The sequence below is a fragment of the Macrobrachium rosenbergii genome, chromosome 47 (assembly GCF_040412425.1).
Source record: "Macrobrachium rosenbergii isolate ZJJX-2024 chromosome 47, ASM4041242v1, whole genome shotgun sequence".
In the NCBI taxonomy this organism is placed as follows: Eukaryota; Metazoa; Arthropoda; class Malacostraca; order Decapoda; family Palaemonidae; genus Macrobrachium; species Macrobrachium rosenbergii.
In genome coordinates this window covers 24,993,124-25,015,383 of record NC_089787.1, presented here as the reverse complement: position 1 = coordinate 25,015,383, position 22,260 = coordinate 24,993,124, and the positions used below count along the sequence as shown (strand labels likewise).

General features: G+C 36.6%; 2 protein-coding genes across 44 annotated transcripts in view; one reads left to right on the top strand and one right to left on the bottom strand.

Annotated features, from left to right (window-relative positions):
- Positions 1-14,698, top strand: part of slo (calcium-activated potassium channel slo) — a 522,131-nt gene extending 507,433 nt beyond the window's left edge. For 33 of the 42 annotated variants that reach the window (XM_067090349.1, XM_067090320.1, XM_067090350.1 and 30 more), the window contains 7 exons: positions 772-943; positions 1,675-1,899; positions 2,032-2,215; positions 2,536-2,771; positions 3,260-3,372; positions 4,943-5,098; positions 10,991-14,698. In XM_067090349.1, the coding sequence (XP_066946450.1) occupies positions 772-943; positions 1,675-1,899; positions 2,032-2,215; positions 2,536-2,771; positions 3,260-3,372; positions 4,943-5,098; positions 10,991-11,210 (1,306 nt within the window). In that variant the 3' untranslated portion in view covers positions 11,211-14,698. The remainder of the gene's footprint in view (positions 1-771; positions 944-1,674; positions 1,900-2,031; positions 2,216-2,535; positions 2,772-3,259; positions 3,373-4,942; positions 5,099-10,990) is intronic. The other 9 variants (XM_067090341.1, XM_067090333.1, XM_067090332.1 and 6 more) reach the window with 1 other exon arrangement.
- A 2,005-nt stretch (positions 14,699-16,703) lies between these two features.
- On the bottom strand, positions 16,704-20,833 carry LOC136830683 (uncharacterized). Of its 2 annotated transcripts, XM_067090374.1 has the most exons (3): positions 19,567-20,833; positions 18,053-18,099; positions 16,705-16,839 (listed from the first exon to the last, which is right to left on the bottom strand). In XM_067090374.1, the coding sequence occupies exon 1, from the start codon at positions 20,789-20,791 to the stop codon at positions 19,568-19,570; it is 1,224 nt and encodes a 407-aa protein (XP_066946475.1). In that variant the 5' UTR covers positions 20,792-20,833; the 3' UTR covers positions 16,705-16,839; positions 18,053-18,099; position 19,567. The 2 variants fall into 2 exon arrangements, with proteins under 2 accessions (XP_066946476.1, XP_066946475.1); XM_067090375.1 differs by lacking the exon at positions 18,053-18,099 and having other exon boundaries at positions 16,704-16,839.
- Positions 20,834-22,260: the final 1,427 nt, after the last annotated feature.

The window sequence follows — 22,260 nt, the reverse complement described above, 5'->3', positions numbered from 1 at the left end:
GATGATCAAAGATTCTTATGACCACGAAGTAAGTCTCTAATCAGTTACGGAAGCAAGCACCAAAAAAATGCTAATTGCCATTTTATCTTGATTGTTAATTTACTTTACTTAATCTTGCCAAACATTTAATATTCAGATCCTTCCAATGCAAGGTCATTTACCTTTGTCACAACAATGTTAACTAGATATGTCAATAGTGTAACCAGCCTTGTCTACTTTAGCACAGCACCGACATATCTGTGCTTTATACTGTACTTAGGAATAACCTTTTAGAGCCATTGGAAGCAGTTCTCTTGTTAAATTGTGATCACAATCTTCTTGAAGACTATATCAGAATAAAATGCACTTATGTAAATTGTAAAAATAAAGGTATTTTTCTGGGGACAAAAACTTGTTTGTAAAAGTAGACATATTTCCTGCTTGAGATTTGTTGAATGTAGTTAGCTCTGAAATTGTCAGACTAAATTCTGAATAATTTGTTACCTTGAATGAGTTATGCAAATGTGTCTTTACAGACAATTTTTTGCCCCTACAGGAATATTTCTGGGATTTTTGTCATTAGTTAGAAGGTAACGAGTTTGTGATTTCTTCAAGTTTAGACTTTTTTAGAATAGGACTGTCTTCACTATTTTTTGTAGTTTATCAGTAAGACTTGAGATTAGGTGGCTGAGTTAAGTTTCTCATCTACAAGTTTTGAATGTTAATAGACATACAGTATAACCTTGAAGCACACCATGAAAAGAACCCCTTTTCACTCTCCGATTCTTGCAGGCCCACAAGTAGAAGCAGTGGTGGTGGTAATGGTGGTACCAACAATGGCCTAACAGTAGGAATTGCTGACGATCAGGCCAAAGACTTTGACTTTGAAAAAACTGAAATGAAGTACGATTCCACGGGGATGTTCCACTGGTGTCCGGCCAGGTCTCTAGAAGACTGCATACTGGTAAATAAATCTGGGAAATTATGTTCCACTTATCACGTTTAGCAGTGTTAATCAGATGTTTTTGTTTCAGCCACTAAGCCATGTTTACAACTTTTTCAGTTATCTATGTGTATATACGTATGTATGTATGTATATATATATGTATGTATATGTACGCATGTATATAACCACAAAAATTTAGCTGGAAACCATGAATGAATGACAGGGATATTCAAGTTTTAAATATGTAAGGTTACAATTTATTGGAGGAGATATAAGGCCCATGAGAGTCTCGGTATGGAACGTACCTGTCTCATTAAATTACAGTAATAATAATAATAATACTAATATTAATAATATAATAATAATAATCATCGGTCCTTTCCGTATACTGTACAGTAAAACCGGAAAAATATTGACATTGCTGATGGAAACGCACCTGTCATATCTGTTATGAGTACAGTATAGTATTTCCTGAATCCAAAATTCTTGCATGATGGCATTGTTTTACTACTTTGTATTTCCAATAAAATTTTTAAAAGTTATGATTTTCTTTATATAGGGGTACATTGGTTTGAATAAATGGATTCAAGCTCTTGGTGATTACATGTGACTTTTCCTTCCTACCTTATTGCTCTTTGCACTGTATGTACTGTATAACTGATGTCATTAGCAAACAGGTTTTAATTTTGTGTGCGAGAAGGACGTTTATCCTTACACACAGGGCATAATATGTAAATCTTCTCCCACAGGACCGTAACCAAGCGGCAATGACTGTGTTAAATGGTCATGTTGTAGTGTGCCTCTTCGCAGATCCAGATTCTCCGCTAATAGGGCTTCGCAATCTGGTAATGCCTCTCCGAGCCTCCAATTTCCACTACCATGAGCTCAAGCATGTGGTCATAGTGGGATCAGTAGATTATATTAGAAGAGAATGGAAGATGCTCCAGAATCTCCCAAAGATATCTGTGCTAAACGTAAGTATTCAGTGATTTTGAACTTGTAATGAGATATTTCCAATGTATGAATGTAAAATGTTCAGTTATTAATGTCATTCAGCATTAGCATTTAGCCTAGCACCCCTATACATCAAATTTCATCTCTTACAGGGATCACCGCTGAGTCGTGCAGATTTAAGGGCTGTGAATGTTAACCTTTGTGACATGTGCGTCATATTAAGTGCTAAGGTACCCAGCAATGATGATCCAACGCTAGCTGATAAGGAAGCTATCCTTGCCTCTTTAAACATCAAAGCTATGACTTTCGACGATACCATCGGTGTTCTAAACCAAAGTGAGTTCAGTGAGCTTATACACATGTAGATTATAAATTATTGCCTTTGTGATTGGTTGTGTATGTTCTTGTGTGATGCTGCAGAAATCTTGCTTCATAAAGACTTTTTTTTTTAAGGCTGTTCAAAGATATAAATTTTTGACAGAATAATTTGTTAATAAAACTTGATGATTTTTTCCTGTTAATTACATAAAATATAACCTTTAAAATCCATAATGAAATATAAGCCATATATATTTTATGTATCTTCACATGACTTAAAGTATAAGTTAACCATAACATCTTTGATAACGACTAATAAAACAATACGTTTTGAGCAGATCCCAGTGGAGGTGGTGACACGCTGAGTCCACTGGGTTCTCCCATAGTCCTCCAACGACGTGGATCTGTCTATGGGGCTAATGTGCCTATGATCACGGAACTCATCAACGATAGCAACGTGCAGTTCCTTGATCAGGATGATGACGACGACCCAGACACTGAACTCTACCTAACTCAGCCTTTTGCCTGTGGCACCGCCTTCGCTGTTTCTGTCCTCGATTCTCTCATGTCTACGGTAAGCGAGATGTTGGGTCGTCGCTCAATTTATCAATTTTTATTCCTTGATGTTTGTTATACAACACCACCCTACTTGCAAACGAGTTATGTTCCGGACGGCCAGTTGTATGTTGAATTGTTTGTCAGTTGGTTAATGTACTCTTCGTGCCTGTTCAAGTACAGCATGATGTAAAATCAATCGGTACTGTATGATTTTTCATCCTAAAACGCAATGCTGTACATTGTACATACAGTGCTTTAAATGTACAGAATAGGTGTGCAGAAAAAAATCTTGAACTTGCGGGTGGCAAAGGGGAGCACTCTGAACACAATTTTAATTTGCGACCCCGTTTGTTTGTATCTCCGAACGTTTGTAAGTTGAATGTTCGTAAGTAGGGTGGTGTTTGTAGTTAAAACTGTAACACACAAACACTGGTTATTGACATACGCCAGAATCATGGAAACATTGAGTGTTGAAGTTAATTGCAGTGACATTTTGTATTTCAGACTTATTTCAACCAGAACGCTCTAACACTCATTCGTTCCTTGATAACCGGAGGAGCAACGCCTGAGCTAGAACTCATCTTAGCAGAGGGAGCAGGGCTACGGGGAGGTTACAGGTATGAAAGAAGTACCATATTGCACTCCCTAGTTCGTGGCTTTGTAATTGGTTTTGCATAAGTCATATAACATTCTAAATACTGTGTGTACTGCCATGATAATCCGAGTGAGTTTTCAGTAGCTCATATATTTTTAACTGGAACATAGTTTTGGTGATTAGAGTCTAGTGTACACATTTTCTAGATAATATTAGTATGATATGGGTAGATTTTTTTCTGTTATTAATCTAAAATCTTTTTTTTGTCAATAGAATTAATATGCAAAATTTTTCATTGCATTAGTAAGCAAGGAAACCTTGGGGAACTTTTCCATTCTTCATGGATTTTCTTCTCAAAACCTGTGTGTGGTAAAACCTGGGACATCAGTGGATTAATTGGAGAGAGGAAGAATAGAAGTTGGTGTTGATATTGGAACATCATAGTGGAATCATTTAGTTTTTGTGTAACTTTTATTGACATTACATCTTTGTTAAGATTTATATTTTTGAAGCTCATGCATTGTACATCTTGCGTTTATCATCTCTGAAGTAACACTTTACTACTTGTGCTTCTCTTAAGTATTTTTTGCATAACTAATGGTATTTCAAACATTGTCAGGTTAGGATAAAGATTTTGCTTTTCTGAAATTGAATAGGAGAGAAGAGATATGTAAAGTGAACAGCTTTCCTGAGTACAGTATGGTACTTGGACAAGGAGTTTTGTGGTATGCTTGACCGTGGAGTCAAAAGGGTGATACCACAGTAACGTACTGCTTTGTTAAAATTGCCAGTGCTGAATATGGGCATACTTCATGCATCTCATCAGTATGTAGGGAATGTTATAGTGCTGTAATAGCTCAGATGACCTCAAAATATTTAAAATATTTACAAATTTCTTGAATTCCATTCCAATATAAGTCACTATGTACAGAGTTGGAATATGTTTATACAGTAATTATATTTTACCGTAAATTTTAAATGAAAGTAACTTATGGGTTGTGCTAATTAATACAGCAATTCTTAGAAGTAACCCTCATGTTTGTTTTCTTGTAGCCAGTGAAACTGTGATAAGATAAGATATGCAGTACGGTATTAATGATGGTAATACTGTACCTGAGAAATTATGCGAATTCTACTTAAAACATTGATATAACATCCTTCTTGAAGTGTACCATGGTTTCCTCCTACTTATTCAATTTTTGCTTAGTGAAGTTTTTAGAAATACATAGGCTTTTTGAAACAAAGTACTGTATGTTTTTTATCTGATAGGTATTTGTAGCAAGTAACAGTTATATTCTCTTGTTGTTGTGATAAATATTATATATAATAAATTAACTGTAATGTTTATATCTCAGTTTAACAAACTATAGAGGAGTGTCTTTCATTTCTCACAATACTGTACATCTATTCAATATCTCAAAAAAATTGCAGGCTGACATTTACTATCACAAAAGTAATCAAAATCTTTCGCAGCAGTAACCAAAATGGAGTTGCACATACAACATAAAATTAAATGTTCCTGATATGCATATTTAATTGTCTTTAAACAAGGCATCATTCCTTCAAAATCTGGACTACTTTCCACATTCCAGCACACCTGAAACTTTAGCCAACCGGGATCGATGTCAAGTAGGTCAAATATCCCTCTACGATGGCCCACTCGGTCAGTTTGGTGAAGGTGGCAAGTATGGTGATCTCTTCTGTGCAGCACTACGGAATTATGGCATGCTATGTATTGGCCTCTACAGGTGAGTAGGCACAGAGCCACCCCCGATCTGCACCTTACACCAACTTTGTATCCACAGCTCTCTTCCATGTATGTAAAAGAAGGCTGGCAGAGTCAGCAATTGTCACTCTACCTGTTTTATGGGGAGTGGTGCAGCTAGGGCTTGAGAAACCATATATGACGCTTGGAGAGCAAATCTCCCCCTTTCTTATAAATATAACCATTTTAGTCCCAGCAGCTTATATATTGGTCGTTTCAAGTTCTACTCGTATTGCTCCATCCTTTTATCACACAAGTATTTTTTTTCTTTGGCCCCCATTACTAATACAGTCAGTTCTCATCCAGAAGGACTTCAGTCAGTGTTTTTCATCACTCACCAGTAGTAAACAGAATTGCTATCATACCGTGTTTCATTTTGTGGTGTACATAATCACCATGGATCATATACAGTACTGAGCTCACTATACTTTTATTTATGTAACAGCAGAGTATAGATACAAATGCAGTATTTAATAAAATTGGATTTCCTAAGTTCTATCTTGTAGCTTAAAACATAGCAGGCATATTTTCAGTTACCAGTAAGCAAAATCAAAGTATATTCAGTAATGAAAGCTAAATCTGTAGTTAGATCGTCTTGTGAAAATGTTATTGACATTTGAAGGGAACAAATGGCACTTTTTGCTAATGCCAGACCCAGAACTTTATTAGATACTTAAGATAAAACTGCATATTAAGATTTAATCGGACACTGATTTTTGCTGCTCTGTATATTAAGGGTGGTATTGTTTTGAAATTTTACAGAAACAGAACAATGGGAAATGAACCGATTTAAAATGATTTAGAGGGCATCTTTTTTTATTAGGTGATAAATAGAGGGCCATCTGTTTTTTGCCAAATTTAATTTTATTAATATTACCAATACACTGATTATAAAGTTGTAGCCATGTAGTTTTATCATACTCTACACTACAGTATATGAAGGTTTTAACACATGGTGTGATAGCAATAAACAAGTGTGAGAACTCGTACACTGGTGTTACAATTTTTAGCAACTCTTGCATTCAAAATTGAGACACAGCAGCACTTCATACTGGCACGATGGCCAATTTTCAGCAGTGATTTGTCAATTGATTAGCTCTTTTATGCATAATTTCAAATTTTCAATTTTCACTACTCATTCACTCGTTATTTATGTTCACAACAGACACATATAAAAAAGTGTTTCTGCAGCACAGCACCACAGATTTCTTAACGAAGGCCTTTCACAGATTTGCTTACAACATAACAGCTGAGTAGAAACTTGCCAAGTATGCAGAGAGAGAATGACATTCACACAGTTACTGCACTGACATCAACTTCTACAATTCATCATGAATATAACTTCTTGTTTTAACATTCCTTGCTCCCTTTTCCTGACCTCTCGGTAACCCCTTTTAGCAGTGATTCATTATCCTTGAGAAACCTCTCATATGAGAAGACTTCCACCGGTCCATTGTCCAGTTCTTATTGATGTTACCTGATTATTGCCTATAATTTCACTTCACTGATATATATATACAGTACTTTAAATGAGTTATGTTTGCTTTAAGATAGAGATTGAATTATTTGCATTATATTCAGGTCAATCTGTTAGAGGTGCTTGCTTTATCATGACATTTAATACTCTTTAAATTCTTGTTAGTTTCTGTCCCTTAATAATACTGTGCTTCAGAAAGTCCAATTCTTTGATCTCTGTTTGAGAGAGGAAATTATTGCTTGGCGTGTTCACTAAGGCTCTTTTAGAGTAAACAGAAAACTCCTTGATGTACAGTAACTTTTCCTTAAGGTTTAGGATATTTGGAGGTTTGCATTCTTGATGAATTCTCACTGTTATCTCTAAATTACTTTCTGTCGAGGCATTTCTGTCATTATCACTGAATAAGCTACAGTAAAAAGGGTGGTTCCATTCATAAAAAGAAATGGTTTTCACTTACTTTATTCAAGCAGTAAAACTTATAAAGTGATGTTGATATACTATGCCAGGTAACCTAGTATCCTGTGAAGGTTACTTTGAAATATACAGAATCACTTCGGTCATGTAAATCGGGAGATTTTCTGCTAGCTCTAGCAGAGGCTTGTTGAACGCACCATTGACTGAAAACAAGAAACTGTCACACTGACAAGAAGTGTCTTGTTCTGTCATGGTGCTCTCAGTTCACACATTTATGTCCCACAGTTTACGTCTCAGTTTGACGAGATAAAAGATACTTCTTCGTGACTGTTCATGTTACCTCCAGCTCAAAATATGCAGTTTCTTGTAATTTTTGGCACTTATGCTCTTCTATTCTTCTCTTTGTTGTGAGTGCTCCAACTTTCATATCCCCCTCCCTCCCTTTGCAAATCTTTAGAGAATTAAAATTTTGTATCATATGCAGCAGGTGAACATAAAGTATGCCTTTGAAACTTTACTGAATGAATATGAACTAAATCCATGATTGCGCCTGAGTTGTGTAATGTTTTTCTTCATTTATTTCATAAACGATCGTAGTATATTACAGCATTAGCTTTCAATGCTATTTACTATAATGGTAAGTTATTCTAGCCAGACCAGTCCTATTTTATTTATGCTTTTTTATCATGTTGGTATGATTATGTTTCTGGTGTAAGAATGATAAGTGAATAAAACAGCTTCTGTGTGACTGAAGGGTTTCTATACTGACGTACTCTTGTGTTCTTAAAACTGACACGCTGAAGAACTTGTACTCCTTAAATGTTATAAATGCACTCATTATTTTTGTATATTTAAATTACTGGTTTTTAAAAAAATCACTAGATGTTATACAGTTATAAACTACCCTAATGTAAAACCGATACAGTACTGTAATCAATTTGGATTTCTTAAATTTTCTTATGTAAAAATAGTAACTGATCAGAATACTGTAATTAGTTTCTTAATATGTGATTACTACATGCCAAAGCAGTATACTTTGCACTTGAAGATTTTTAGCATTAGGTAAATGAGGCTTGAGCTTTTCTTTGAATGAACTAATTGTGCATATTATTCTATGTCCCTTAATTCTACTTAGCACCTGACCAAGTACATTTCTTAAAACATAACTGACATTAATCAAGTGTTGCATACAAAGTCTTAACACAGTCATGGAAATATTAAATGAAACTTGCAGACCCAGACTTAGGATCAGGTAGTGGGATAGAACTTGAAATTTTACATGCAGCTAAACCTTCCCCACCACATGTAATCATCATACAGTGTCAGCTTTCTGCATCAAGAAACAACTAGTTTTATTTTTGAGTTCTGTCCATGGATCATATTCCCTACTCTGGTTCATTAAATTCTGTGCATTGGTAAACTATTTATTAGATATATCTAACTTTCATAATAATGGCTCTTTTCATGTTTGTCTTTCCCCATTTTCCTCTGTGAAGGATTTATGAGGTTCTTTTCATTTTTCATTGACTTTTATATGGATCATCCCACAAAAGCTGTTCGCCCTGTATGGAGAAGAAACTCTCCAGGGAAGTTGGCCAGCCAGGATAGCATAAAACAAGTATTTACACAAAAGAAAGGAAATGATGAAAAGTTTATCAGTTAGAACAGAAAGCCTGAAAAGGACGTACCATTATGGTCCCGTGCTGTGAAAGCTCTGGTATGGTGTTTGAGACTAAATATCCATCTGAATGGGAAATGGAACAGTACATAAGAGGGGAAGTAGAATAAATCAAAGATTCCTTTGCTTTTAGCATTTGGTGCTAAGGTTGATATGCTGGGAGAAGGAAAGAGTTTTCCAGATAAACAAAAACTTTGCCAATAATTACTGATTAAGTTTACTGAAGGGCCAAGCCTTAATGGTAGCTCTATAACGATACTAGGGGAGAGTAAAAAGTAGCAGGAACCTGTAAATCATCTTGCACTTTTGTATATAAGGTTCATTTACAACAGTACAGTACCTGTACTACAGAGAAATTTATGATGGTTATCTGACATTGAATATTAATAAGGTAAATGTTTGATGCCAGTAATGCATACATCATGGATCCAAGATTAATATTTTCTTAGTTTCTCAATAGGGGAAAGTAAATCCTGATATTATGGATCTAAGTTGAATATATTCTGTTCATTTTCTTTATAGAGGGCAATGAATCCTGTTTATTATGTACATTATTAAAGTTTAATTTAATAGTCTATTCGTTTAATTTATAAGGGAAGGCAAATTGTATATGTGAAGATTATAAATTTAATACATATCCATTCCTCCCTCTGCAGGATAAGGTGAATCCTGTATATTATTATATTATGAATCAAGGCTGAATATTCTATTAATTTCTTTGGTTGGAGGTGATCCCTTTTGAAATGACAAGGCCTTTAAATTTCGTCATCCCAATGGATAAATTTGACCATCCATCTCCTGTCTATATCAACACAGTTTACTCCCATCGAACCCCCAGAAACGTTGTTCCCACTTGCTAATTGACACAGGTGTCAGTTATTATGAATATAACATAGCTGCTATTTGAATCATCATTCGAACTTTGATTTTTACCTTGCTGTTATCAATGGTTACTGGTGCACTAAGCAGGTTATATTCCTTCATGATCATTATAAGTTTTTGGCATGTTGTAATTATTATTGCTGATGTAACTGTTCATTTATTTCCATCAAGTTTTGGCCTTACTTTGCCTTGTTTTAATATGATACTGCACAATATAATTATCAGTAATTTTATGGAAAACAAAATTTACTTGACTGAGGAACTAATTTTTGTAAGAGGTTAGTTGACTATGAATTGAGATATTAATACTAGAATCCTAAACTGTTTTCATTCTTCCACACACCAGATGTCTTTAAAAACTTAATTAAATGATAACTTTGTGAATAATGCATTAGATATGTTTCTTAATATGTTCTGGTGTTGCTTATATTACATAAGTTTTTGCCAAAATAGGAAGAATACTTAAGTTTTTAAAATGTTCTAGTTCAAATATTTGTTCAATGCTTGTGGAAAATTACTCAAATTGGATGTAGAAAAATTGGTACTCAGTTGAAATCGTGTCAAAATTTTGAATCATTCTGATATTTCTTCAGCTTTAAAATGTATTCAGAAATATTTTGGGTAAAGCTTTTATAAAATCCCTTTAAAAAGGACTGGTTTACGAATGTATGTGTGCAAAAGTTGTGAGTGCATGCCAAGTAATGTGCATGATTCTTTATGCAAAGATCATTCAAGGTACTTACTTCATCCAAAGTAACAAAGTAAACATAAAGGAAACAAAATCATCAGTGACATAATAAAAGTTTGTATGTCATTTGTAATTGACCGAGGAATTAATTAGGGTTATTAACATATATCAGAAAGTTATGGATATGACTTTTGATCATGCTTTTTTTTCCATCCTAAGCAGTCTTTTACAGTTTTCTTGAGCTCCAAAGATATTATTGCGTATCAAAAGGTCATAGCTTCATGATGAATTAGTATAAAATTTTAATGAACAGATGTTGATACAATGAAGTCTCACAGTTCACTCATTCGAGAACTGACTGTATCTGATTATTTTTGCACCTTTCACCCTTTTTATAGTACTGTATTTAATATCAATCAGAATTCTTCCTCAAAACAAAGAGTGCCTTTTGCATCAAAGTCTGGTTTGCTAAAATAGGTTACTGTAATGTATTTCAAGATTGTACTTGCACCTGGCTTGTTAAATTCCTATCGTAATTTATTCAAAACTATGTAAGTAGGCTTTGTAAAGTATGTAAACCTGCTTTTAAACACACGGCTTATGAGACGTTTCTGCACTTCTTGTACAGTAGCATGGCTAATGAACAAGCTTGTAAACTGTTTGCAAAGATCGGGAGGAACTCGTTTTTTGATATATCATTTTCGTTATGCTCGTGAGATATGAAATTGATTTACAGAACACTCCGTATGACTCCTCAATCTGGCGTTGGTTTGGACTGCAGATTCCGCGACACATCAAGTTCGTGTGACGCATCGTCCAAGCGGTATGTGATAACCAACCCACCGGATGACTTCACGTTGCTGCCCACTGACCAGGTGTTCATCCTCATGCAGTTTGATCCCGGCCTTGAATACAAGCCTAACCGAGGTGACATGGCCAAGGAGGACAACTCCTGACTCCTCCTCTGTAGCGCCCTCACTGATGGACCCTACTCCTACATCTGAAGAGTCCAGCGCTGCACCGACACTACACCAACACCATAACACACCACCCGCTCATCAGCTGCTGCTGTCGTTCGCCAATTGCTCATAGTTGTGCATCAGCGTTCGGCAGCTGCCACGTGCTGTGCCTCAGCCGTCCTCCCCACTACAGTTTCCCACCCTTGTCTCCTCCCCCTTCCCCCTCCACAGTATTGACCTACATTCCCTGTAGCAGCCCTCATTTCCCTTAGTGGGTTTTTGGTCTATTGTGTTCCAGATGGTCCCAGCATAAGAAGAGGTGTTGTACACCTCACTACATGAGCAGGTGGCCCATGTGTGCTTTGTCAGTCTTAGTTCATATGTGTTCATGCTGTTCTGTAGTTGCTCATTTTTCAAGAAGAGTGAATTGACAAATCTTTAATTTATGATCTTTAACATCTTTGTATATATTGATGGTTGAATGAGTATTCTTTGTGTGTTCTTCTCTACTTTTGTGTGGGATCGCGGACTTTTGAAATAGGGAAATTCACAATGTAACAGAATGTTCCAACTATGCAAAGTTGCTACCTTGACTCACTCGCTAGTGTCCCAGGTGGTTGGGCGTAGCTCCATTGTTAGCCCTGAGTTTAGTTGCCCGTTGTAAGTCAGCCTGCACATGCCCGGCTCACAGACACACCGGCCAATGCAGCCGTACAAGTCACACCTGCAGCAAGTGCTCATGTATTCAGGGTCCTTCAAACTCCCCTGGACACGTGCCACAGACCAGTCTGAGGCAGTGCTAATTTGATAATGTCAAGGCAATGCAGTTGTATGCTTGCAGTGAATGGAGAAGCACTGGGCAACTGGTGCTGTGGTATGGATGGTCCAGGTCTGTTTGAGAGTGAGGATGCTACAATAGAAAGATAACTATTAAGCATATCTTTTTGATGTATTTTTTTGTAATTTGTGGAAAGCATTTAGGTAGATAAAGTCGTCTTAATTCAGTAACAAGTTCTTTTATTGTCTTTGTTGTGTTCTATGAGATAATGTTTTGTTTATAAGCATTTAATTTTTTTATTTCCTCATCTAACCATTCATTATTGTTTTTAACCAGATTTTATAAATTCTGGTATTACAACCACATTTTCACAAGCACTATATAGCCAGGGATAGTTGTTCAGTAAGACTTAGGCCCAGAATTGTATTTAAATGCGATTTGTTTAGAAGAGTGTGAAAAATAATGTGTTATAGTTTTTTACTTAGTTGTGATGATACATTGACAGAGTTTTCTGATTAATGCGTCAGTGTAAATAATAAAGAATTCTTGTCTTACAAGAAGAAATTGTCAAAATGTGTGAAATTGTCAAAATGTGTGAGAAGTTGTATTTCACTAATCAAAATTAATGGCGCCATGTCCGTGAGGTGCCAGGGTGCTGGGTCCTGTGGGTCCTGGGCCCATTGTGGTCATCCGTGGCTACTAGCACAACCACCTCCACTAGAAGACAGCAGCAGAAGCAGCAGCGAGGGCCAAGGACCTCCAAACACTTCTTATGATGGCTGATCTTATCATAAGCTTTTTAACTCAGAGAATTTTAAGTCAAGTCGTCACTACACAAAATGCTGATGAGGATCTAAGGTGGCCATGTCAACTGGTGGTACACGAGTGCATGTTTTACAATAACTGTTTTGTTGATTACATATCCTGAAAAGCGTGTGTTTTTATCCATGGTCTCAATGAGGGGCCAAGTCCACTTTGATCCACCAGTATATGGCTGTCTATGGTCTCTTCTAGTGGTTGTGACCACTGGTGGCCCCCCTTAGCTGATAAGGAGGCTTTTCTCTTTATCCTGCTGAGCCACAGTGACCCCTGTGATCATATCCTAGTTGTATGGTATGCCATTCCACTTTTTCTGATGTTAACATTATCCTGTTTTGATCCACAGTGTGCAATGATGTATAATAATCCTGTTCCTACTTACAATAACCTTAGGAACTTGGTCCATAATGGCCGTTAATATCAGTGATAACACTCACTGATTTATGCTTGAGTGTTAATATTCACCAGAGTGTCATTAATGTCTACTCATGCATATTTTCTCCAGTCCTAATAAAGCTGTGCTGCACGGAAGTATCTGTGAACATTGACAGTTGCTCAGCTAAGGTGAGGGCTTGACATCCATCACCACCAGCTGCAATGGGAGTGATTAGCGCATGAGCCAACAGGAAGGACTCAATAAGTGCTGCTGCTCTCTGGCTGCAACTGTGTTGTAATTGCCTTACAAATGCCAAGAGCTTAATAAGTTTTTATCTCTTCAATCATGGCTTAATCTTTTCATAATATCACAGACCACTAGCGGGTGCAGGGATGTGTCAGTCGACTAAAAGTTATGGAGATGAATGATTGTTGAAAATGAGTTCATAGTTTAGATTTTTAAGAAGTTTAAAATGTTTTGTTTTTATATTTTGTTAAGATAAACAGATATTATATGGCAAAACAAGTGAAGTGGAAATATATATAGAAACAAAAACAGACTTCATGCAATGTATGGGCAGCCGACTGACAACACTATGCTCCCAATTGTCCACCTGCCTCATTTTCTTTGAACTATGCAGAGACAGAATCAGGAAAAAAGAAAGGTATCAGACTCCGAAAGGGGCCACTTGTTTATATTGATGAAATTGACAATTCCAGTATTTTATCAGAGGATTAAGGTCTTTCTTAATTCCTTGACTTTGTCCCTGCAGAAGTATATTGGTCATGCAGTCAAATTACTGGAAAATTATTTCTCATTAGTAACATAATGAAATGTGATATGTAATATAGATCAAGGTGTCATTTACTGCATGATAATCGTGCTTCTTTTGAAAATGTTTTATGAAATCACTATACAGTATACTATTTATCCTTGTATTTCTTCTTCATATTTAAGGAAGAAATTTTTTAGTCTATTTTGTGTCCACTTGTGTTTCCCTGCCTTCTGCTCTGGCCTCTTCAAAATAATGAATAATGGTGACCTCTTGCCTCTGCTCTTTTTCAGTGTGGAATCTTTTGGTCTTTTAAATTATGTAAAAAATGAAGAAATGCTTTTTAAAGATAATTTAAATGGTAAGAAACGGAGTACGTATTGTCACCACAAATTTCATAAGGTAAAAGGGGACGAAGTATTTGAAATTGTGATGCACCATTGGATATCATCATATCATAATGACTCTGATGGAGTAGTGACATAATACTTTCTACAGTATAACTTTTCTACAGGGTTGCACTCAAGAAAATTAAAACAGATTAACAAGTACACACATGGAGTACATTTGCATTTTATCTGTAAATTTGGATTTATGTTATTTGGCCAAAGTGCTGCTTATCCTTCAAACAGGCTCCTACGTTATCCTTTAACATCATCAGTAATATTGTAGTTGTTTATGACATGAAAAAATGTATTGAATGAAAATTTACAAAAAAAAAAAAAAAAACAATAAGACTGCACATGAAAATGATTGACATCTATATTCGTGTGAACTTTTCCCAAAATTTTTTTTTGTGATGCTCCTGATGACCTTGCTTCTGATTGTGCATAATAGTAATATCTATAAAATCTGAATGTGCTTTATGCGTGTATCTTAGAGGTGTATGTATATGGAAATGTATATATATATTACACCAGGTGAATCAAGACTGGCCAAAATCTAATGTAGCATACAAAATATGAACATATGCAGTACACACATGTGCTTGCACACATAAAACACACACACACTTACATCTTTATACATACTGAACATCTACATACTGCCAGGCCTTATTGTTACAGGATTTGGTGATGAGCACCCCCATATGTTATGGCACTCAAGTTTATTACACCCAGAAATGTAGTTTCCAACAGAGATTCTTATGGTAATTCAAGAGAAAATAATTGATTTATCCATTGAATTTATCAGGTTAACTCAAGGTATCTGCTTGGGGAATAGAAGGCATAATTTTTCCTAAACATTTTTAGAATGATAAATTCCACGACCTTAAAGAAACGTCTGTGTACCAAACGTGTGATTCTGCATGATAATCTCGTACTATCCATAGGGTGCTAAACATCAAGATGTTCATAGGGAACCCAGTGAATCGGTGAAACAAGAGGTCTTACAGTATACAACACACACAAAATTGATTGAGGCAATCACATTTCAACGGGGTTAATAATAGTTCATCAGTCACTGCTCTCATGATTTTATACCTTTTATCATTTTTTTTAATAATCTTTGTTCTGAATCAGAGTCGTAATCTGACTGTTGTCCTTTACCTTGGCACCAATCTAGGGTGAGTCCAGCATATTTCTAACAACTCCAAGATAACTCTGGTGAATGATGTTGAAATGTAGAGATGCATTCAGGTGCATAGCATCACTTGAATTTAACCAAAGTAACATTTTTGTAGTGATGGAAAATTCTTGGTTGAATCAGTACTCTCTAGTGATAGAGTCATTTTAAATAAGATCATGTATAAAACTTTAAGGCAATTAAAGACTTAACTGTTTTGATATACTTCAGTGGCAGTTCTTTGTAGTTGTTCGAAATATCCTAGTCTCCCGTCTTTACTGATGAGATCTGTTCACTTGATTAACCTGTGCTAAACTTTTTTGTCTTATCTGGGCTCTGCTCTGCAAACCCGCCTTACTAAGTCTTGTTTTGTTGCAGAAGCAATAAGGCAAATAAAAAAAAAGTTGTAGAAGTTTTAAGAACTGCTTGTTATGCAAAATGGCTGTTGCCATGATGCAGAAAATTTAAACGCAACATGGATTTCAGATTTTTCTAAGCTACTGTACATGTGATAAATGTTATTAATAGAGGAACTTTTTCTCTGGTGTAGTGTACAAATCTTCAAGTTCTTTTCACAACATAAGCGGATGTATTTTTTACGAATCCTTCTGTCAGTCCAACCAAAACAGTACTTGCGTGCTCACTCTGCGTCTTGAAAAGATGAATCCGATTTGAACGGAATAAAAACAAAAAATTGGGGTAAGAGGGTTAGATTTACAAGCAAAGATTTGCATATTATACCGTAGGTTTGCTTCCTCTGAATTCATGCTACCATCCAGTGGCATAGGGCTGGAGGTTCTGACTACATTATTTGTGATGCTAAGTTATCGCTCTAGCTGGACTAGATCCTGATTGGCTGATGTATCACAAGGTAATGCTGCCAAAAAGAGAAAAGGCCACTGGCATGTTTATTTAGTTAGTCACAATGTTGTTAGAATGTTTGGCCTCTGTGCGTGTGTGTTGGTGCGCCATCTCCTCAGGCCACTGCACAGCGGACTTGCGGCCTGGTTGGGGTTAAGATTCTTAACAAAATGACAAAATTACGACTGTACATCCTCCAGGGAAGAACGAGTGTTCCAACTGCATTTATTTTTATCAGTGATTGGGTGAATACTGTGTCTAATAGCTCTGTTAGGTGGAATTGTTGATATTGTTATATACTGAAATGCCACTTTGAAACTCTCAGCAAAAGAAAAAGGAAATTTTGCTCTTAGTTTTAGCCCCATCTATGGTTGTTATTGCGAGCCGATCTCTTGTGTCCTGCTGTCGTGCCCTCGTCTCACCGTTTATTAATCTCAACTTGCCCTCTCTCACTCTGTAGGAATACAAACAATCAAAATATTTTACACATCTGAAGTTAGCATTAAAGCTTACATAAGAGAGAATTATTATTTTATCTATGCAGAGTTTTGGGAAAGTATGTATGATATTCATACTCATTAAATAGGAGGTCTTTTTTGCTTTGTATGGAATGAACACTCTTGAATATTACGTGAAAATGGTTCCATTTCACAGGGTGCAGTTTCCTCTGATGTTTATCAAAAGAAAAAAAAAAAGCAATGCATGCACAGGCAAGTTGGACTCATTTCACTTGGTCGTATCAAAGGGTATGTAACAACAAACACTTGAAATTGTTTTCTAACTACGCAATGCAAAAGTCTCTGTTATTGCGACACGGGAAGTATTGTAACTAATTGGTACAATGGATGCATAATGTTCTCTGTAGCACATTAAGGAAATATATATATATATGAAGATATGGTTCTTTTTGATGTTTGTATAAGCAGCATTACCTCATGTAATCAAGGTTAGTTATTCACTAAGAAAGAAGGTGGATATTTAATTTTTATATATATATATATATACATATATAGATATATCTATACACAGATATCTTGAGGAAAGGTTTTCATGGGGCAGTGGACGGGACACAAGACATGGGATAACGTTGTGTTAATGTTTGTTTAATGTAAGGTATAAACTTATTACACTATGGTTCAGAACTGTTTTTATTTGATGAATATTTGAAGCAATAGAATAAATGCACCTCTGTTAAAACCTGCCTTGTTTTTTTTAACCTCATTAGCTATAAGACTGTTACTCTTTTTATATTCTAGACAGTTTTCATTTTGGAATAAAAGTAACTCTGGAAAAATCTTACTTTAGTTCTGCTACTAATGTTATTTTTATCATTTGAGATCTAACTGAAAATACATTGATCAGAGGTGTTTTAACAAAAGCTACAGCCTTTTCATCTTGTATGGAACTTCTTATACATATAACCTAGAAGAACCAATGATTTGACAATGCTTCTTAAACTGTCAAGCAAATTTAGAACCTATGAGACTGAAGAATGCCACATTAAATACTCTTATGGTGTAGGGTAAAACCATTCTAATGAATTTGTGGTACCTTTTGGCAAACACAGTTCTCCCATTGGTTGGTGTTTATAAGAGGTGTTCCTAAAACATTTAAGGGTGAGACCAGGAATTACAAAGCAGATATCAACATGTACAGGAAACACTTGCCTTAATGAGTGACTCTTGAAGTTTATAAATTACCCTAAGACAACTCTCTGGAAAGATAAAAGGGAAAAACATAAGAGATGCAGCAACGACCTCGACTAAAGTAACATTTAATGAATTCCAATCTAGAATTCCCTCATCGTGATTTAAGGAATATCAAATATTTTGCATTACTTGTACTTGCTAAGAGGTATAAATAAATTTGTGAAATACGGTCTACCGAGTGCACTGCTACATAAATATGCCGAACGTTGTATCACATTCCAGTGAGAATGTACAGATATGGCAATTAACGTCGATATATATCAGTTGCATAAAGTGAATAAACTATTTTCTGATAGCTGTTTTGTAGTAACCTTGCGGCAGGTAGCACTACTAATCATATTTCATCGACAAACAGAAGAACCAGAGGCTACCCATTTTCCAAAAGAATATAACCAAACTCTTACATAAAAGATAGAAGGCCACGGTGGATACGATATTAAACTTGAAAATTCCCATTCAGTGTTTTTTATTTGGCTTTTGTAACTAAAGATAAATACTCAGTGCAAGATTTGATGTTGAAAACACTTGGATAAGAATGAATGATAAAAAAATTATGGGTTTTAAGAAATGTTGGAACCGCTGAAGATGACAGTCAGCTGATAACTGTCATTCGAGTTGGAGGTTGGAACCAAAAGACGTTTTTCACCTTAAACGTGAGTTATTTTATAATGTTAAAGGCTGGAGTGTCTCTTCAAAGGTAAGATACATATAATCACGGTTTATGGGAAATATTAAGGTATAACTAAGTTATAGGTACACGGCGGGTATTTAGCGAGAAATGGCAGTTTCTTATAGTATTTTGGATGCTTATTAACAATTTAACGTTAATTTTTGGCGGTCGGCTGTAATTAACCTGTAAATTATTACATAATTATTGCATATGAGATGGTAAACACCTCCTATTAGTACACATTCTCTAAAACCGTCGAGTGTTACACACGTCAATCACCTGTCACTGTCAAAGAACTTTAGTGGCTTACTGATGCAACAATACTAAATTTTACAGTACATCCACAACTTACCAATCACTTGACCCCTATACTTCCTGGGTGCCAAGACCTATTCTACTATAAGGGTAAGGTCTGACCTATTCGTGAAGTCTTTAAGGCAACACAAGTGAAAGACAAGACCACGTGACCACTACCCAGTCCGTCAGCCGTCTGCATTGAAATCCCTAAACTTCCACTTCAGTTAGCATGAAATTAACCACAAAGACATCTCACCAGGGTTACCTTGCTTTCCGAACCTTAATAAAGGTGAATACGTGCAAAACAACAAATAATAATTTCACCCAAACACTCAAGAGTTTACCAGCCCTTAAAATACCACTGAATTAACGTCACAAGGCATTGAATGATTCGATTTCGTTCGAATACATGGCCTGGCATGGGATCAGCACTTGAACATTAGGTCAAAATTATCATTGGTCATCAAGCAATGCTATAAATAAAAACTGGAAATGAATAACTTACCTTATTCAAAATCGCTGAGATCTGATTCGTCAGGATTTAACCTCTGTATTTTGAAGGTGCTCTTGAAAGTGGCAGGTCCAGGCCGTACCGTGGTGCTCGCGGAAGTGGCAGGTCCAGGCCGTACCGTGGTGGTGCTCTTGGAAGTGGCAGGTCCAGGTCGTACCGTGGTGCTCTTGAAAGTGGCAGGTCCAGGTCGTGCCGTTTTAGGTTGCGAAAGCGATTCGGTGACAGGGGGTGTCGGCCGGCTTTTGAGCGGATAAACACGCTTGATTAATTCCAAGAAAGCCCAAAATGGACACGGAGCATGTTCCAAATATCGCTTCTGGACACAGTGCGCAGAAAAATAACTGTCGTAGAGGTCTTTCTGCGTCCCGTGCCTGGGCAGCGCGCTCCGTTTGAGAACACGCCACTGGGACTCGATGGTGTTCGTGTGCACGGTCGGGTCGTTCGGACTGACGAAGTTGACGTTGTGATCAACGACGTTATGCCGGAAATAATGATCCCGAACGTTGTTGTACGCCTTCCAGGAATCCGATATTATCGTGGTTTCTGGGAGGACGTTTTCCAGCAGCACCGGGAGCAGACTTTCCGCCGAAACGTCCGGAACGACTCGGAAGAACGTCTCGCGTGTTTGCCGGTCAATGCCGCCGAACACCCAGCATCCGTCGACCTTACGACCGCGGTTATACTTTCGCTTGCCGAATTTGCTCTCGTCAATCTCAACTACGTGACCTGGACCGCCAATCTTCTTGTTGTCGGCGAGCAAAATCTTGCTACAAACGCTGCGGCAGAACTTGTACCAATCGACCATAGTGTGCGGTGAGATGTCGATTAAGTTGTTCCTCACGACATGCTGAGGAATTCTGGCAGCAAAACAGTATATCAGTAATATGATGATTCTTTTCGACAACCTCGACCCTTCGAAAAAAGAGCCGTGCCGTGCGGAGAGCTTCTTCCTGCAACTACGGTTGGTACAGCGCCACATAAACGTGGGTTGGCCGGTCTGAGGGTTTTTTCCGTCACAAATAAATTTCACAGTTCCGACACCACACGTCGCACACGTTCCGGAAAAATCGCCCAACAAGCCCTCCTGGTATAAAAACTTCGGAAATTCGTCTTGTAATTCCGTAAACTTTAATAAATGGGAGAACAAGGGCTTTTTAACAGCCTTGAAATCTTCTGCAGTGGAAATTTCACGATAGACACTGGCGTTGTGCCCTTCCATTGTGGAGGCTCAGACAAGAAAGAACCCTGAGTCCTGACTCCTGAGTCTGATTCCGAGTCAAAGCGTGGGTCTGTGAATCATATCGACCAGAATCGATGTGATTGGCTGGTTTACAAAATCCCGTAGGCCTAAGGCGTGACCTAGGTCATCCAAGGCTGTGATTGGACAGTTTTAAAACTCCCGCAACCTGGTAATGGGGCGACACACTGTGGTCACCTTCGTAACATAATTCATAACAGCACAAAATTATGTTTTTTTAATGCTAAAGATAATGGAAAGCCACACATGGTCGTTATTACTGACTATCTACTTCCTAATAATAGGCATAGAAAGTCTGCTGTAGAATTTGCTCTCGCTCTCTTTAACCACATGGCCAAGACCTCCGGATCTTCATCTTGTCTGTTATGAGAACTTCTGAACAGCAATTATACAATAAGAAGGAACTTATAGCAAATATTTGGTACTACAGAGACAATATAGCTTAAACAATATACTTAAATCTTTGAAAGCACAAAGTAATAGAACGATATAGCGAGCCGTTTCAAAGGAAATTCCATCTACTACTACTACTACTACTAATCCAATCGACCTAATTACAACCAAACTTTGCAAAAATCCCGTTAATAAATTCCTGGTACCATTTATATGCAAAGAAGATAATTGGAAAAAATCTACCTGAACGATAATTTATATCGATCGACAAGCGAACCGTTTATTGGCCATTTCAATATAAATCCTTCTAAAGTTCTTCCTCAATTTGGAAGAAGAGTTAAACGTCCTCCAACATGGGACTGTGGATGTTGCTAAACTGTTCACACGAAATAAATGAGCGATTCGATAAACTGTTCTTCATCGTAGCACCGTAGAGGCAAATTCAAAATGGGCAAGGGTAGGCCTTTAAATCACACTGTCATATTGGAAACTGATTTTGAACAGGTAAGAAATATGACCTAGGACATGACCCTGGTCGCCAATAGTATCTTAAACATACGAAACTATTTACCTCATTGAAGTACGATACCATTATCATGAAATAGTTATATCATAATTAATGTTGCACTGTTACGCTTAAAAACAATTGCCAATGAGCAAAATGTTGTTAATGTACTTTATTTGCAGTCTTTCGACGTTGCAAACTTGATTCATACGCTATAAAATTTAAATGTAGAAACCCTTTGATATGACGCCATATCAGAAGACCCGTGGAGTAACAAACGTAAAAATAAGATAGCTATTTTACAAGCCGTTAAAATAAACACTGTATTGATCGTTTTTGCAATTTCACCTTAAGCAAACACAATTTTATAATAGGTACTGCAAGAAGTAAATTTTCTTCGAAGTTGAATTTCATCACAGAGAAAACGCATTTTATAGGAGACACAATCATTCCTGAGTGTGTGTATATATATATATATATATATATATATATATATATATATATATATATATATATATATATATATATATAT